The sequence below is a fragment of the Eublepharis macularius genome, chromosome 12, assembly GCF_028583425.1.
Source record: "Eublepharis macularius isolate TG4126 chromosome 12, MPM_Emac_v1.0, whole genome shotgun sequence".
NCBI classification, from domain to species: Eukaryota; Metazoa; Chordata; class Lepidosauria; order Squamata; family Eublepharidae; genus Eublepharis; species Eublepharis macularius.
In genome coordinates, this window is record NC_072801.1 from 71,569,066 (window position 1) to 71,588,093 (window position 19,028).

General features: G+C 46.2%; 1 protein-coding gene across 1 annotated transcript; it reads right to left on the bottom strand.

Annotated features, from left to right (window-relative positions):
• Positions 1-451: 451 nt before the first annotated feature.
• On the bottom strand, positions 452-15,126 carry METTL3 (methyltransferase 3, N6-adenosine-methyltransferase complex catalytic subunit). Its single transcript, XM_054992776.1, has 11 exons — positions 15,016-15,126; positions 13,786-13,988; positions 12,287-12,679; positions 9,532-9,707; positions 8,308-8,524; positions 7,122-7,309; positions 6,015-6,053; positions 5,826-5,934; positions 3,749-3,814; positions 3,520-3,632; positions 452-674 (listed from the first exon to the last, which is right to left on the bottom strand). Exons 1-11 carry the CDS (start codon positions 15,107-15,109, stop codon positions 563-565), a joined length of 1,710 nt encoding a protein of 569 aa, XP_054848751.1. The 5' UTR covers positions 15,110-15,126; the 3' UTR covers positions 452-562.
• Positions 15,127-19,028: the final 3,902 nt, after the last annotated feature.

Genomic DNA, 19,028 nt, shown 5'->3' on the forward strand with positions numbered 1-19,028 from the left:
GATGTCACTCCCACCCCTGTTGTTTGTGTCTCTTGACATTACATACATGTAGGGAGCATAGTGGAAGTTAGACCTAACTGCTTAACACAGCTATGCATCTGTGGAAAATAAAGAGGTGAGGATTAGGGGTGTGCACCCAAAAAAGTTTCGTGTTTGCAAACGGCAAGAAAAGTGCTGCGGCTGCTGCTCTACACAAAAGTTTTCCAAACCATTTCGAAGCACTTCGGAAAGCTTTGCTTCAGTATTTCCGAATCGGCTCAGCAATGCTGGGGCTGATTCAGAAATCCTGAACCTACTGGAATTGGAAACCCAAAGCGCACCCCCCTAGTGAAGACTGGAAGTAGCAAAGAAAAGGGCTCCTGCGAGGTGGTTATCAAGGAATTCAGGGAACCGAGGGAGGAGTCTCTTTCATCTAGGTTAGAACTGGCTCTCGCCGATGCCTTTCGCTAGCTAAGGAAAAAGTACCCATTTTATTAAAAAACTAAAGTTTAGAATACATGCAAACATTGCCTCTCGAAACAAATAGTCCTTGTTCTGTGGGTATCAAACCGTCCCTCCCCAGCTACATATTTTTGGGCTTTGAGATGACTCCATCTGGGTACCGTTGCTTGAATTGGGCCACCACATCAGGGTCCAGCAAGTGAATTCCATCCAGCTGGTTGCCGAGGGTGATCCTAGAAAAGTCAGAAAGATGAGAGGAAGGATTCATGGGTCACAAGGAAGAGGGTCGTCTTGTGTGAAATCACTCAAAGCACGTTTCGGAAAGAATATTATCTAGAAAATATCTAATCCCTGACTGTCTTCCCAGAAAAGTCTCAGATGATCAGATCAAAAGTCCGGCATGCTGACTTATTCTAAAGCAGATGCTTCAAGGAAGCCCATATGTAGGACATAAAGCAAGGGTCCCGACCCCATTATTATCGCACCTCCCACTAATGAATTCAAAGGTTCATTAGGCAGTATAGCTCAGAGCTAATGGACACTTTCCTCCGTGGATTTGTCTAATCGGCTTAAAAAGTCATCTAAGCTAGTAGCCACCATCACATGTGGTGACAGGAAGTTCCACGGATAAATGATGTGCCGTCAGAAGGACTTTCTTTTGTCTGGCCTAAATTGGCAGCCAATGTCATTGGGTAAAATCGGGTCCAACCATTATGGGGAAGAACTTTCTATTCTCTATTGCCACTCAGTGCATCATTTTACAAATTTTTTTTGACATCTCTCTTTCACCAGGTCTTACTCATCTCTTTCCTAAACTAAAGAACTGTAGTTTGCTTTTTCCTCCCAGAGAAGTTGTTCTAAATACTTGGCCTTTATTGTTACTCACTACTGCCTGCCAAGCTTGGAAAGCCCTAAATCAGTCTGTTTGTTGCGACTTCCATATTGCAGGGATAAAGAGAAACCGTAATGTTTCCTTGATAATAACAGAAAATTCATGTGTGCAGTAAATACATTGTTCCATTTCACTTAGATGGTGAGGGAAGAAAGAATGATGTAAATGGAAATAGTTTCAGGTGGATAGCTGTGTTGGTCTGCAGAAGAGCAGTATTCGAGTCCAGTTGCACCTTGAAAGACCAACTAGATTTCCTGGATATGAGCTTTCGAGAGTCAAAGCTCTGATGAAGGGAGCTTTGACTCTTGAAAGCTCCATACCCTGGAAATTGAGTTGGTCTCTAAGGTGCGACTGGACGCGAATCTTGTAAAAGGGAATGGTGAGCTAGCAACCAAGATTCGGGTCAGCTTTGATGATGACATGCTTGGGCATGGGGGCAGGAAATACCACAACTGGCATTTTTTGTTTATGTTTAATGCTCAAAATAAGGGAACTTCTCTTGCTGTCTCCAGGCCCAAGATATGGTGCTAGTGGTGGAAAGTCCCATCAAGTCATAGTTAACTTATGGTGACCCCTGCTGGAGTTTTCGAGGCGAGAGACTAGACAGAGGTGGTTTGCCATTTCCTGCCTCTGCATTGCAACCCTGGTCTTCCTTGGAGGTTTCCCATCCAAGTACTAACCAAGGCTGACTCTACTTGACTTCTGAGATCGGGCTTGTCTGGTCTATCCGGGTCAGGGCCAGAGTTACCATTATTATTATAAGTGTTGCAGGTGGGACTTGGGTGGGCTGCCCACAGGGTGATCGTTAGCTTGGATGAAGCAAGATATGCAAAAACTGCATTTTTTTTTACTGCTTAATTCCTTGGGTATTCTATGAAAAGGCAGAAATGTGGACCTCTTGGAAATGTAGCTTGCCTGCTTTGGGACTCCAGTGGCTGCTTGACTTCACCTCCCTCCATTGCCAGTATGTATCACAAGCCCTATCAGTGTTGCAATTGTCTTTCCTAAAGTTACAGATTTTGAGAGACAGCAATATGTAACATCAACAAAGGCTTAGACTTAAAAAAAAATGACAAAGAAGTCGATAAAGGACTCCTATAATTTGGACAATGGTCTTGGAGCTAAATTTGTAAGTTGAAAGGCCATGAAACCTGACCCCCTTTCACAGGTTCCAAGAATAGATTCGGACCCTATTCATGCATTCACTTGGAGAATGTTATTGCAGTTTTGCAATTAAAACCATAAAAAGGGATTCGCTCAGAGGACTTATTACTAGCCTGAGAGAATTCACGTGACTCTTGTCATGTAAATGGAAAGAGAGGCAGTCAGGTCCCACTTACAGACTCATTGTGCAGACTTTGGAATTGGTCATTTATGGTACCTTTCGTGGGGTGGATCTAGGCTTCCCATTTACCTGCCCAGAATGGGGATTTCCTTGCTCTCAGCCCCAATTTTCCACCCACTCCCCAGGAAGTGAGGAGCAGGAAGGGGGGGAAAAGGTCGCCAGAGTAACACTCTAGGAATTTTAGTCTTTATGGTCTTTACTTATGTGGGGGGGATCCTTGAGTGTCACTATGTGGAGGCCACTTTTTTTCTTCTCAGTTCCCTTGAGAAAGACCATAAAAACTAGGGGAAGTAGCCCTAGAGCATCACCTAGAAGGTGACAGGACATTCTCCCCAAATTCCACCCTCCTCAGGCATTGCCTCCCAAATCTCTCAGCATTCCCTGAAGGAGGACTGGGAAGGGAACTCTAGTTGCATCACACAGATCCATTCCACTAGCACTGCTGATTTCCTCTAGCTACCTTGCAATGCAAGGTAAGTACCACTACTAGTAGTGGAACGGGTCCATGAGATCCAACCTCAGGATTGAGAATAAGGGTAACCAAATCTGCGGAGGGTCATGGGCCATGCTGAAGGTCTCAGGTTCAATCTCTGGCATCTTCAGTTATATGATCTCAGGTATCAGGTGCTGGGAAAGACCTTTTCTCTGCCACTTAACACTCGACAGGAGGGAACAAGATGGACCAACCATCTGATAAACCAACGTTGTGACTTCGAAAGGGGCAAATGGACGTGGCAGGATCTGTCAACAGAAAGCTCCTTTTCAAGTAGGGGAAATTTCTAGTCTCCTTAGGCATCTAGAGAAATTGCTTGTTTGGGAAAGGGAGGGAAGAGCCACTCACCAATTGGGCTGGACATTGTGGGGGCGACCAAAGAGCTCAATCTTCCGCGTGCCCGGCGAGAGGCGTTCGATCATGCCGTAGATCTCATCCGGCTTGTGGCTGGTGGAGCGTACCTATGAGAAAGCGGCAGTTTCATGGAAAGGAAATCCAGGGTTTGGAACGAGCAGGACACATTTCCAGGTTGAACAGCAGGGGGTGCCAGGCCGGCTTGTCAAGACCCAAGTCTCACCTCTGCCACGATGACGTCACAGTCAAGACCCCGGTTGAAGCCCTGGGGGTTCCCTTTCACACCGACCTATGCCGAAGAAAAGGAAGATACACGGATGGATCTTAGGGCTGCAGCATTCCATCACCAAGATGATTTTTTAACCAACTTTTGATCAGCTAGAAGGGTGAACCGATGAATCAGCAGATTATTAATTTTTTTTTACATATACTACAAACACTGTATTAAGAGGCATCCTTCATTCTCTCCCACATGGAAGGGAATGCCTCTTCTGAAATGAGGGCTATTACACCAGTTGTGTAAATGTTATTAAAAACAATGCAGAAAAAAATTCTGGCTTCAGAATGTTTATTTTTTACTTGTGTACGTTTTATCTATCTAGCTCAGAGGCCCCCAAATTGGTTGACCTTGTGGACGCTTCTGGAATTTCAAGAATGAGTACCAGGCCCTGCCAGGTAATGGCTGCCAGGGGGGCACTGCCAATCACAAGACAGCAGGAGGTTCGAAGCCAAGTGTCGCCCCCCTGAATAGGTTATCCCAGCAAGCTCCAAAGGTTATGCCTCCTTGGCTCAGTTGAATCAGCTCTTTGCTTTGGGAGAAAAGATGCCATGTGGCCTCGCTTTGCAAAGAGCAGGAAGGGTTTGCCCTCTACACAGTCACAGGAAGGGATTTCCGAGCTCAAGCATTTGGAAAATTTGTCCACAGCTAAACAAGGTTGGTGGTTTTGCTAGTCATCTGGTAAAGAGTGACCAAAGTCCCCTGTTGTTTGTTATCGTTTCCTTAAAGACCCTTGGGATTCTATCACCGAGGGTCAAGATGTGAGGTTCCAGGAAATAGCAGGGGGCGCCCCACTGGGAAACACTACACTGGGTAGTGCATTTTCTCCCACAGAGCTCAGGCTTCTCTCATTTCATCCTTTGTGAGGAAGGCGAGGCTGTTTGTGACCATCTCAGAGTCACCCAGGGAACATTCTGGCCGTGCGGGCCCTGGAACCTGAATCTCCGGGGTCCAACACTTTATCTACTTCATTTATGCCTCACTTTCCTTCCTAATGAGGAGTCTAAGTGGCTCACAACATTTTTCTCTCCTCCATTTTATCCTCACAACAACCCAGTCACACATGTTTGGCTGAGAGTATGGGACTTACCTAAGGTCACCCAGCAAGCTTACATGGCAGAGTGGGGATTCGAACCTGGGTCTTCCAGACCCGAGTCCGACACTAACCACTACACAAACACTAGCTCTGAATGATGACTTTCTTTTACTGAATGATAGCCCAAAGGAATCAGGCCTGACCTGGTCTTCCTGCAATCTGAATGTCTACTAACCATAAGTGGGGTCTTCTGCTATGGTATTATTCAAACACTGGGGCACACTAGCCCTTCCCCCTGAACTGAAGCCCCAGAAACCGTTACCTGACTCATGCTGACTTCTTGCTACACCCAATGCAACTTCTGTGGCACTGTGATGTTTTATAATGAAAATGTGGCTACTCGGGGCTTTTTTTCTGGGAAAAGAGGTGGTGGAAGTCAGTGGGTTGCCCTCAGAGAAAATGGTCACGTGGCTGGTGGCCCCGCCCCCTGATCTCCAGACAACTCCCCTCTGTCTGGAGATCAGGGGGCGGGGCCACCAGCCACGTGACCCTTTTCAAGAGGTTCCGGAACTCCGTTCCACTGCATTCCTGCTGAAAAAAAGCCCCGTGGCTACTAGACCTGAGATTCTGCCCACCCGCAGGAAAGGTGGACAGGTGTGGTGCCAGAGGCAGTTGAAATATCACCACCTAGATTTCTGTTGATGGAGAAAGGCATTATTGAGACAGGTTCTCCTCACTCTGATTTGGAAACTTGAGTTTTTCTTGATAAGGGGAAAAGGCATGAGACACTCCCAAGTTTTCCTCCACAACTCGTCCTTTTATTTGTTTAAAAAGCTGAATATTCCAGTCATGTCAGATTCCCACCCCAATCGGTTTCACAATGGATGACCCAATAGTGGGTAACTGCAGCACTATGGGAGTCTGGGGCGCCCATAAGCTTCCCATCTGCTCCGGATTTCTACCCAACCAGTCCCCGCCCCTGGTTACCAAGCAGTGCTCCTTGCCATGGTTCAACCAGTGGCCTGTGCGCCCAGTCCGGATGATGCGTTGCAGCTGGTTGGTTTTCACCCAGATGATCTCGTCCACCCGCTCATACCTGAGGAGCAGTAAATAGTCAAACTGGGGAAAGAAGAGGGGGATGGAAAAGGCAGGACACCATCAGACAGGTTTACTCACCCCCACAGACTGAGGCATTCTCGGCCCAACTCCATGGCCCTGGAGGACAATGCAGAACAGAGATGAAGGTCAAACCATCTATTCTCAATGGAGCATTTGTCTTCAAAACGTTTATCTCTCACTTTTGTCCTCCTTGGATGCCAGAGAGCTCCAGTCAGGGCTGAGGGAGACCAACTGCTTGGCCCTCCCCTCTTCCATCTTGAGGCCCTGAAAAGAACTTTTTTCTAGGGGAAAATGACAACTACCTTGTCCTATATCAAGGGAGATTTTTTGGTGCTGTTTATTGCATGGTAGAGCTGTTTAAAGTGATTTTACACTGTACGTCGCCTTAGGCCCTGCTTTGTGGGAGAAAGGCAGAGTAAAAATAAATTTATCTTACCCTTCTCTAAGGAGCTCAAGGCTCTGTAGCCAGTTCTCCCCTCTTCCTTTTATCCTCACAACAACCCTGAGAGGAAGGCAAGGCTGAGAGAGTAAACTGGCCCAACTTGATGACCCAAGGGAGGATTTGAAACTGGGACTCCCAAAGGCGACTCGAATGCTCTAACCACCTTATGCCTACAGACCGCTCTCTATCAGCTGGGAGACTATTTTCCGTCTCTCTCAAGATCAGCAATCGCTTACAGGCAAAGGGCCGCTACTGCTACCTGCACAGGGAAGTCCTACAGATCCAAGAACCCAAGTTCTTCCCAGTTCTCTGTCTCCCTCTAGAGATGACTCTGGGCCATGCAGAGAGATGCTTCTCTTAATGCGGGGATGCATGTTAATTTTTTAAAAATGTGGTGCTGTAGATAGAAAAATGACTAGAACAACACTCGTTTGACCTGCAGGTAAATACTGACAGTTGCCATTGGACACGATTCTCTGTCCCTGAACATCTCTATGGTGAAGACGGTCTATACTCGGCATTGGGACCTAAACTAGAAAACTGGTTCAATGTTAGACCAGAAGGCCTCTAAAGGATGGTCCCTCTAGGCTCTCTTTCTATGGGTTCCTCCTGGATGTCAGTGACCTGGAAGCTTTTCCCTGTAATTGTGCTGGCTGGGGCTCTCTCCTCCACCAGTCCCATCTCAGATTGGACAGGGCTTCCCTTCCCTTGATTCCCCCTACCGGCCAGTGACCCAGAGAAAGAGGAAGCCCTCGTCCTGCAGCACGGGGATGTTGAGGCGCCTCATCTCGTCGTCTGTGAGTGTCCCGTACGGCAGTTCCATGTGGATGTCCCAGGGCGGGTCGGCCATCACCACAGCAAATTTGCCTAAGATGCTGACGTCCAGGTAGCGAATGTCACAGCAAATCCACTGTTGCCAAAGTGGACGGAAAGAATATATATAAGAATAATAAATAAAGCAAGAAAATGTTCGGGTTTTGTCTCAATTGCGTCCTTCTACTTGGTTGACTTATAAAAAAGCATTCTGCCCAGTGTCCTCTTTTAGGTCAGGGATCCCCAACATGGTGCCTGTGGGCGCCATGGTGCCCGCTGACACTTGCCAATTGCTTTTAGAAAGTGGCTGAGGGCAAAAAAGGGCTAGGCTCAAATCTTGCTGTTACCCAGCAGGGCTTCTTATTGGTCACTGGAGGTCCAATTTGTTCGCTGATTTTTAAAAAGCTGCTTCTGCAGCAGCTGCCCCCATAGCCCAAGGATCTTCACTGTGTGACTGACGTTAAATTATATGTAAGCAAGAAAATATTTTAAAACAATCATTTTAAGAGGCATCCTGTTAAATGGGGCTTCTGCCTGAAATGCTCAAGGTTTGCTATCAGAATTATGTATAACCTCACTCCTTGGTGTTTTGTGGTTGGCTCCGCCTTTGGCAGCAGCCATTTTGTGGTTGGTCCACTTCCTGTGGCTGCTATTTTGCATTTGCATCCACCGCCCTCTCTTAGAATTCCAAAGGTGCCCCACAGGATCCAAAAGGTTGCAGATCCCAGTCCTAAGGGGCATAAAATATGAGTTTAGTACCAGATACAGACTCTTGCTTCCTGGGACTGGCAGCTTTTACTTAATTTAAAACAGGCTAGTCCTTATGACTGCTACTAGAAGCTTGAAAACCAGATTGGGGAGCAAAGCAAAATCTCTGATGGTCAGGAAATGGGATTTCAGTGCTTTGCACAACCACAAGGACCAACAAGTTACTGTCAGAAGCACTCAAAATTACACAAATACTTAGAGGATCACACTGTCAAAAATGGGGAAATTGACTTATGAAGCCCCATTTGTCGTTGCTTGATGGCATCACGTACAACTACGGTGTGCTTTCCTGCACTGCCCCCATCTGTCCTCACCAGCCCAAGGTACCTGCGGGGGGAAGAGGCGGTCCACGCTGGAGTCCCTTCCCACTGCCTGGGGGAGGGCCAGCTCTTGGCCCGAGTTGAGCTCCCGCCCGCTGGGGGCGTCTAGGTCGGTGCAGGCGTCGATCTCATAGTGCACGTATTTGCAGGTGTCCATGTGGAAGCACGTGTTGAGAAACGAGCAATCGCCCAGCGACTCGTCTGTGTGCTTGTTGATGATGCGTCTGGGTGGAGGCAAAGTTGGCTGGCCATGAGGGTCCCTTTCCATTCACAGCACTGGCAGAACTACAGAAACCTTAGCCCTCCAACTTCCAACCCAAGAGGGGGAAAACAGCCTCTATTTGCTCACCCGGAGCTGACTTCCAGCCCCACGATAGACTTTGATTACCTTCACTTTATTTCACACAGAGAAAAGCTGAGAATAAAGACACCCAGTGTCTCTGTTCAGACCAGTGATACTCACTCAGTGTTTCAGGAGCAGCATGTGGCTCCTTGACATGACACCTGTGGTTCTGCTGAGCACTGCATCCTAATGTGCCATCTGCCCCATATTTCAGGAAAGTGGGCAAGGCTCTTGCCCAGTAGGGCCTGTTATCATTAGGTGGTTCCCTTCTTGAAACAGCCCGAAATGGGTAAGCTGCAAGCCTCCATAAGGTGCGGGCCTCATACCAGGGATGGAAGCAAAGGTGGGTCTTTTGATGGATGGCAGCTGTGAATGCAGCTCTCCAGGACCCATGAGCAGGATTGCCAGATGGTGGATGGAGATCTGTTGAAATTGCAGCTGATCTCCAGGGCACAGAAATCCGTTTGCCTAGAGAAAATGGCTGCTTTGGAGGACGGTGGACTCTATGGCACTACACTCTGCTGAGGTCCCTCCCCAGGTTCCACCCTCCAAATCTCTAGGAATTTCCCAGCCTGGAGCTGGCAACCCTCACCCAGAGTGAGTACCACTGGCTCAGACAAAGCTCCCGACCCCCCAACTCCTGCCTTAGCACTCAGCCACAGAATGAGGTTGGAATGCGGGAGCAGAACGGACTTCAGACTGCAGAGGAGGTCCAAGTTTCAAAGTTTGCAAAGGGCTAGTGGTTATTATGCAGGAAGATGCCGAAGCTTGGCGAGAAATGGAAATGCATAATCCAGGTTCCCAGTTCCTGCTCTACCTACCCCAAAGCCAAATGCACAGAAAACCCTGCCAAAATCCTGCCCACCCCATTCCCCTCCCATCACTCACCGGAAATGGAGCTTGCGGCAGGGCCGGTCGGCGTCATTGGCTTTCATGCACTCCTCCTTGGTGCCGTAGTCGCAGAATTCTTGCACCTGGGCGCGGCCCCGTGAGCGGAACTTCTCCACGATGGATTGCTCTTTGGCCGTGGTCGTGTTGAGCAGCTCCAGGATTTCCTGGCTCACCTGAGAAGAATGACAAATGAAAAGACAAAGAGCTGTGATCGCAGACGGCAATCATACAGGGAAACCCCCACCGCAACCCAACTTATTATCCAAATTTAACAATTCTTGAAAGAGAAATTTTCAAAAGCAATATAATCAGCAATTCCAATTACAACCTCCATAAAGCGAGTAAGTGTAAACAAGTATAAAGTGCAAATTTGCAAGTCAATATACAAACGGAGGTTAGTATAAACAGAGCCATTTAACATCCCTTTACCTTCTTTCGTCTGGAAGGAATATACAAGGAAACGATCAATTTTGGACACTGATGAATATATGTAAGGCACTGTAGAACTTTCTGGACCATTTACAGAATATAACTTTGGGACTTTTTGAAGTTTATACTAATTTCTGTTTGTGAATACATGTTATGAATACAGATTCATTCTGAACCCTTTCAACAGTGTGAATGTTATCAGCCATGTTGTACTCTGGACATTTTGTATTTTAAATGATTTTTTAAAAAGAATTAAAAATACAATAAAAAGAAAAACCGAGAACCAAGTTTCTAGCCCTCATGTTCCTATTGGGCTTTTTGTCAACAACCGCGCTCTTGTGCTATGTTTCTTCCCCACCCCTCACAAGTCATGTTCAATGTGTACTATGATCAAGATGGGCAGCTGTGTTAGTCTGTCTGTAGCAGTAGAAAAGAGCAAAAGTCCAGTTGCACCTATATGGTAGGGTATGAGCTTTCGTGAGTCTCAGCTGACTTCTTCAGATAGCTGGCAAATTTGGAGTATGTACCAATTTAAACAGATTGCAGTTACAAGAACTGTATCTGAGCTCCATGTTACCTGAGAGAATGCTGTAGTACTCACAGTGCAGAGGAGAATCCCTACACCAGGGAGCAGCTACTGCAGGCTTTCGCTACACTGAGGAGAGTTTAATTCCTTCCCTGATGGAAAGAGGAGCAACCAGGCGATGTGTCTATATCTCTGCCCTGCCTCCTCCCTACCACTGGGGGGTGATGTGGGTCCAGTTCTGGGTAGCCCAGCACGGCATCTTGGCTAGGCGGGTTGATTCGGGCAGGTCCTTGAAATACAGCCCAATGGTTCATCCAGGTTACTTACAGTTAAAGATGAGCACAATAACGAAACAATGTTCTTTGTTATGCCTAAATGGAAAGGAGTTGCCTGACAGTGCTAGATCCCCAGGAGGAATTGAGGGGTGGGGCCCAGTGTGCATTTATTTCGCCCTCCTATCTCCTCCCAGCATCTCTAATTGCCTTATTATGTCCCTCACCCAGGGGCTAAAAATCCAAGCTATGCCACTAGCTCCAGGAGCTAGTATCTATATGCATGCAGAAGTGGGGCTCAAACAAACTAATGAGAGCCACTATTATTGCCGAAGATCTTGGCCAAGTAAACTTCTTCTCAGTCCATTGCAGAGAGGAGCAATTACAGAAATTTTGAAACAAGGGGGAGGGGAATCCACCCCCCCCCAATAAATCAACAGAAATTTTGTGAAAAATTGAATGATGCACAATTTGTTGTATTGTTGAAGGCTTTCACGGCTGGAGAACGATGGTTGTTGTGGATTTTCCAGGCTGTATAGCCGTGGTCTTGGCATTGTAGTTCCTGACGTTTCGCCAGCAGCTGTGACTGGCATCTTCAGAAGTGTAGCACCAAAAGACAGAGATCTCACAGTGTGGAAAAGATGTTGGCAGGATACAGTGAAGCCTCCCTCCATTAGCATTCCACACCCTGGGAAACATTTACAGGATGACTCAGCCCAAATCCACCTTCCTGAGTAGATATAAATTACCTGCTAACATCTCCACACATTGACACTGAGAGATCTCTGTCTTTTGGTGCTACACCTCTGAAGATGCCACTCACAGCTGCTGGCGAAACGTCAGGAACTACAATGCCAAGACCACAGCTATACAGCCCGGAAAATCCACAACAACCATCGATGCACAATTTACTTGCTATCAGACGTAAACTGCCTTAACAACATAAAATGCACTACCATATAAAATTGTACTATTTGACATCTTTATGGAATTTAAATTAGAAATACTTTAGTTTTCTACAAGTGGATCTGCAAATATACCTCGTAACTGAGACAGAGCTGCATGACAGCAGCCTCCGCTGCCCTGGCATAACTAAGATGCCCCCCTAGCTTCATTACTTGGGGAAGGAATATGCTATTCAAGGCCACGAGAACTCATTTACTAGCCATGCTGCTGGGCTCTTAACTCTATCTTACATCGACTTCTTTTAGCCTGCACAGCCTATTTTCAAGCTTACTTCCTTGGTCACGAGGTCTAGAAGCTTGCTACTTTAAAAATATTAACTAAAAGCTGCAGCGGGGATCGTAGTATTTTGCATACCTTCTTCTGAACCATTGGATGCCTTTTGGAAGATGAGAGTGAAGAGACATATTTTAAATTGGGTATGTGACAGTTGTAAACTCCACAGAGTCATCTGGCCGTCTGCCATCGGGAACCGTGTGCTGGGACGTCTCAGCAAGGCATTTCTTCTATGCTGAGCCCACCCCACAATTCAGCCTCCCCTTCCGGACGGCCGTGGCCATACCTTCTTACTCTGCTGTTCCTTAGTGGACTGCTGGCTCAGCAAGCTCTCGATCTCCAGGTCAAGGTCCGAAGCCTGCTTGCGAGATTTCTTGGGGGGCTCTTTGACTGGCTCTGAAGATGCCAAGGCTGAGGGAACAGCCCCAGGCGTGGAGGCGGGAACCCCGGCATCCTGCTCTGCCCACCGTTTCACACCTCCAGCCCCGACACTTTCTGCTGGGCCCTTCTTCTCAGCCACGGCACCCATCATGGCAGAGAGCTTGGAGTGGTCGGCGTAAGTAACCAGCATGGGCTGGTCGTCGTCCTGGAGGAGGCCCCGTTTGACTTCGATGAGTTCCTGAGCTGCGAATTTCTGCAGAAGGCTCTCCACGCTCCGCTGCGTGGCAGGGGCTTCGGGCTGCAGGACAGGAAAGAAGCCATTCAGGGTGGGAGGGAAATCTATTGCATCATCAGCCAAAGGAATTGGCATCTCCTTCCAGCATTCAAGAAAGAACAAACTGGGTTTCCTGCATAGGCCAACCCAGAAAGAGAAAAACTGGTAAATGGCAAAAGATACAGTGGCCCCGTGGGTCAGAAAAGGTAAATGGAACATCAGTTATGGGCATGGGGGTGGGGAAATCACACACTGTAGCTGCAGTGTTAGTTGCACCGACGTAAAATAGACATTCTGGATCAGACTAACGGTCCACCTAGTCCAGCATCCCGTATCACACTGCAGGCAACCAGATGCCCTATAAGGCCTGCAAGCACGGAGATGAAAGTCTCGTTTCCCCCAAGCACTAGGATTCAAAGGGCTAAGTGAAGGTTCCATTTAACCATTATTGATGGACCTGTCTTGTATGAATCTGTCTCATCCACGGACTAAACTAGTGGCCACCACTACACCCTGTGGCAGTGAGTTCCACAAGTTTATTATTCTTGGAGGGACAACATAATCATGATCAAGTCTCTCTGAAAGCAGGAAACTTAGTTCTGAATAAATAGGAAAGAGACTGAACTGCATTTAATTCCACAGGGCAACAGACAGGCCAATGCAAACTGTCAATGGTTAAAAGAAAAACAATCTATTCCACGCCAGAAGAATCTAACATCTGCACACTCAGTTCTGTACCTCAATATGCTTGCATACATTTGTTTACTGCCTCACCCCTTGGATTTCCTCCACCTTTTCAAGTTCATCTTGCTTTTGTATCTTAAAACAAAAGTGGCAATGCTCAAAGTGTGTTCTATACACATGACTACGGTCCTTATTTGCTCAGGATGAATGGTTTCCGTAACCTTCTCAGGGTTTCCCACCCAGCCACAAATTTTGCTATGTTTAAAATAATTAAAAATCCAAGCGTCTCCGGATTTCACAAAGAATGCTAAAAGAATCCATACTGATTCCCAAGGCCTCTAGAACCATGCGACGCGGCCAATAAGAAGAAATGCATCATCCTTAAATGAGGACAGGATGAAGAGTACCAGAAGATGGTCAATCAATCTCTTTGCTCAGCTACTCACTGTGGAGATGGCATGGCAGATAGACAAAGCATCTGTGGGCAATGCCAGTCCCAGATCCGAAAGGTGATACAGAAGTTTTTTCTCAAGCTCCGGGTCAGTCACCAAGTCCCCTGGCTCAGTGGCAGTGCTGGGGGTGGCAGAGGAAGGCACAGGACTGTCACTTCTGAAGGGAGGAGTGAGCGCCAACTCTGGATTTCTGAGATCTGAAATAAGAAAGGGGCACAAGAATATAAATCCAAATTTGCAAAGATTTAAAACCAGCAGAAATCCAGACTTCCAGTAAGGACTTCCCTTTTAAAAACTGTCTTGCTCTTGACTCCACTTTCTCTCCACCTGCTGTCACTTGCCTCATCTTTCCAGGCCCCCTTCACCATCCTCTCTTTTATCTTGCAAATCCTTTCCAATCCTGTTAATTCTTCCACAAGAAGATTCCTACAGACTGGATTCGATGGCCTTTCTAGTCCAGCATCCTATTTCCAGTCAGAACTCACAAATAGGTAAGGAAGGCCCTCTTTTTTCTTTGACCCTATCCTCTGCTAATGACAAGCGTACTACCTCTGATCATGGAGGCTCAATTTAGCTCGTAAGGAGAACTGGCTATCTAGTCACTAAGGAGCGTCCCTAATTTGTCTCATCTGTAGTATAGTGTAAGGAAGTGGCCTCAGATGCATCAGTGAAGGAATAGGGACTACAGACTCTACTACTACGTACCTTCTGTTGCTGTAAGTAAGATCCTCCTGAGTATTATCTACACTGTTTAATATGTCAGTTTTACAATTGCTTATGCTCAGCATTTCTTCAGCTCTGTATTGGATTTCTGCTGGTTTTAAATCTTTGCAAATTTGGATTTATATTCCCTATTATTGAAATGACTTTGAAATTGACTGTACTGACTCATGCTGTTTAACCTGCCTTGAGTCTCAGTGAGACTATAAATACTATAAAAAACAAAATAAAAACAATGTAAATAAATTTCAGATTCTTGTAGGCAGCCCTGTGCTAGATCAGCCCACAGCACCTTCATTTTTCAGCCATTCAAAGGTATACTGCCTCTGCACATGGAGGCTCCATTTAGTCACCAGGCTATGTCAGACGGCTGAGCATCAATGTCCTTTCCTCCTCTATGGAGTGCTGGCCCCTATTTCCCCCCATTCAGAGGGACCACCCCTAACCTTTAATCCCTCCCTTTCCTCTAGCATCAAGAACCCCCATCACCCGCCGGCCCCTCACCCAAAGGTTCCTGCTTTCGCCTTCGCTGCAGCCGCTCCCGCAACGAGTCCAGCTGCTTCTTGTGAGCCTGGATCGAGCTCCATGTGTCCGACATCGCCCCGTCTCGCCGGGCTTAAAGGGGCCCGGAACGAAAAACAGCATAGGCGACGGTCAGGAAGTGCCTTCTGGGGGATGACGATAAAGGAAGCACGCTTCCGGGTCTCTGCCCATACCTGAGCCCTTGAAATGCTGAGGAATACTGGCCTCGTTAAGCTTTGAAGCGCCGTCAGCCATTTTTGTAAAGGACTACTATCGCCCCCTAGTTCCCTACCCAGGGCAGCCATATTTCTCACTGGCAGTTCGGGTCCAGATGATAAAAGAAAATAAAACGAAAGTCCAGTGGCACAATATTGATTCCAGAGTGAGCTGTCCTGAGTCAGGGCGCATATTACAGAGTTTCTTTATTTCTGAGCTCCTCAACCATGTTCTCTACAGGCAAACGACTGTTGAATGCTATTTTTGGTTGTTGTGGGTTTTCCGGGCTATTTTTTTTGTCGGCCAAGGGCGAAATTTGAAAGAAGCGGGAACGGTAGTGCGGCCATCTTTGTTTTGGGCACCATAGGGCGGACGGGAATTCGGCCTCTCACAAATCTTGTTCTTTCTCCCTTTGTGACTAGATCTTCCTCCATATCAGCACCTGAATTCAAATTGTAATGCAAGGAAAAACTGCATTGCTGAAATTGTGTTCACAAATTCAGAACAATGGACCCTCCAGGATTAAATAGAGACGTAACATTCTTATCTTACTACAGATGTTAATTTCTGCTCTACTCAAGCTGCAGTGCACCTTTACAACCTGACTCTGCTTTGCTTCACTCCCATCTAATCAAGCTGCATTGTCCCTTTGCATCTAGATGCCCTTCCTTTCAATAGCGCTCCTACTCACAGCAGGAGAAAATGCCTGGGGCGGCTATAAAAGAATATATTCTGTGGAGGCCCTCCCCTCCTCAAATCACACCCACCCTAAATCTCCCTAAATGTAGAGCTCCATCCCTAAATCTCCAGTAATTTGCCAAACTAGAGTTGGCAACACCAGGCCAGCCAGTTTCCTTTTCTATCAAGTGATGGTCTGTGTCAAGTGGCAGAAGAAGCTGTCAATCATTGCTGCAACAGGTCACGATCTCCGGCTCCTTTGGAGTTGAATCAACAGTTCTGCCTTTAAATATGGCCATAAGAAACACAGTGAAACTTGTGGTTTTAGTTGCTAGTGTTTTGCTTTGAAACGTGCTGTCAAGAATATCACTTGCCTTCATTTCCTTGACCTTGTAGGTCGCACACCTCATTTCAATCAGCATCAACCATGTGGAGTTTGCAAAGGCAAAGGCATTGAATAGTATTTTTTTTCCTGAACTATAATCTGAATTCAGGTATTGTACAGCTTGAGAGCCAGTGTGGTGTAGTGGTTAGAGTGCCAGATGGAGATCTGGGAAACCCAAGTTTGTATCTTCACTGTATGGGTAACTTTGGGCCAGTCACACTCTCTCCGCTTAACTTATCTCAAAGGGCTGTTGTGGGAAAAAAATGGAAGAGAGGAAAATTATGTAAGCCACCTGGGATCCCCATTGGAAAGAAAGGTTGGGTAGAAATAAAGTAACGTGTCTAATTCCTTTTAAGCTGGAAGTAATGTTGAATTTCTTTCAAAATACAGGTATACCCAGGTTACGACTTAACCTAATAGCATTTTTATGTGCCGTAACCCGCTTAGTCATTGCAGCAGGTTGGAAGAGCAGTAAACTCCCTTGGTTATCTGACTCATACAAGAAGATATAGGACATATTTGTAATGGAGAAATTCTAGATCAACAAAAGCAGATCGAGTAAGACCGGGGCTTTTTTTCTAGGAAAGGAGGTGGTGGAACTCAGTGGGTTGCCATCCGAGAAAATGGTCACATGGCTGATGGCCCCACCCCCTGAACTCCAGACAGAGGGCAATCTCAACTCCCCTCTGTCTGGAGATCAGGGGGCGGAGCCACCAGCCATGTGACCATTTTCAAGAGGCTCCAGAACTCTGTCCCACTGCGTTCCTGCTGAAAAAAAGTCCTAAGACCAATATATGTCTGATTTTGCTGAAACATGGCAACCTATAATTGACTTTATAGCAAGAAATGAGGCAACATTCCACTTCACCCACCCCAAATAGTTCCTACTTTTATGATGTAGATATGTCGATAGCTGTAGTTCTATCTATGCTTGTAAATTTAGTTGACCCATTGTTGTTTAATTACTTAGTAATTCTTGTGTATACTTTAATATTTAGCGTCTTCAATGTTTTGATTTCTAATTTCTGATGTATGTTGTTTTTAAGTGGTTATTGTACAATTTTTTGTTTTAATAAAGTTTATTTAAAGCTGAAAAAAAAGGAAAGAACATAAAAATGAATACGCATATTTGTTTTTTAATTAGTGTGTGTTTCCATGCCTGATTCCTTTCAAGGAAAAGGGCAGGCTAAAAATGTTTTGAATAAATCTAAATAATAGCTTGATGGCAAAGCCCTTGCTTTCTGTGCAAAAGACGGTGAGTCCCTGGCATTTCCAGTTATAAAAAGGATATCAGGTATTTTGGGATAGGGTTTTTAACATTCTGATGAGCTTCTAGTGGTCACATTATTGATCTCAAGGTACTTGGGAATCAGTATGGAGCCTTTTAATGCTCTCTGCAGAACTCTGTGAGGTTGTTTTGTTTGGAACCCTGCAACTTTCTAGCCCTCTTTGTTACACAGACAAATGTGAAATAATTATTGAGCTGGCAGTCCTGCTTTGCCGAGGTGCCTGCTGTATATATCCTGCATATTCAGTGTACATATCCTGCATCTTCACTATCCTGTTAATAAGGTTGCCAATTCCAGGTTTGGAAATTCCTGGAAATTTGTGCAGTGGAGCCTAGAGAAGGTGAAGTTTGGGGAGGGGCCTCAGCAAGGTATAATGTCCCAGAGTCTACCCTCCAAAGCAATCATTTTTTCCAACGGAACAAATCTCCATTGGCAGAAGATCGGTTGTAATTCCAGATCTCCAGCTGCCACCTGGAGGCTGGCAACCTACCAAGTGGTTCAGAATTCAACCCTGAGCATCCTTCCTTTCATATGTAGGGCAAGTTTCTAGTCCTCAGTCAAAAGTACAGGTAATACTTGAGAACAGAAAAAGCAAAAAAGTGCGCAGACTTCCTTCCTGCAGTCAGATTTGTGCTGTATAACTCAGCCAAAGGCAGTTTCTTGTAGTCATCAGATACAAAGAGACTCATTTGGGCAAAACTGTAGCTTCCCCCTTTGAGAAATAATCCAAGATGTGGAATACAGAAATAAAGGAGAGATGCCAAATGCAAAGGCTGAAAGAAGGCCTGAATAATAGCAAAGATGGGTGTGGGGGTTAGAGTGGAGGATTAACTCTGGGAAGGAAGTCCCCACCCCCTTCTCTTGGAGGCCTGCCAAGACGTAAAAGCGACAAAGGAAGTGCTGGTGGTATAAGCCTCTAAATAGCATTATCCGTAACCGATGGGCTGGGTGGGTGGACGGCTTGGGGGTCTGCCAAAAAGCATCCGCTTGGCCAGAGGAAAGCAATTTTCAGCTTGATTCAAGGATGCTTTCTTACTAGGGCCAATAATACTCCCCCCCCCTCTTTAAAAATGTATAACCAGAAGGTGTCATTTCCGGGGAAGCAGGAATAAGGCTTTCATTCACTGTGGTCCTTTCAAAATCGATGAAAAAAACTAGAGTTGAGACCCAGGTTATATTCCATTGTCTCTCCATCCAAAGTTCCATTTCTTGGAACGAGATGATTTGCAACCAGGCAGGAAGCCTGAGCTTGGATGGCAACGCTGGAGTATTTTTTCCCCATGAAAAATTTAAACCCTACACATAGAAAGCTACTGGGTCAGGGTGACGACCCTTGGCTCTGGAAAGCTAGTTTTCTCTGGGGACAACTTTCTTTTTATTTATATATGGGAGAGTCATGTGAATCCACCTCTGTAGTTTAAATGTAT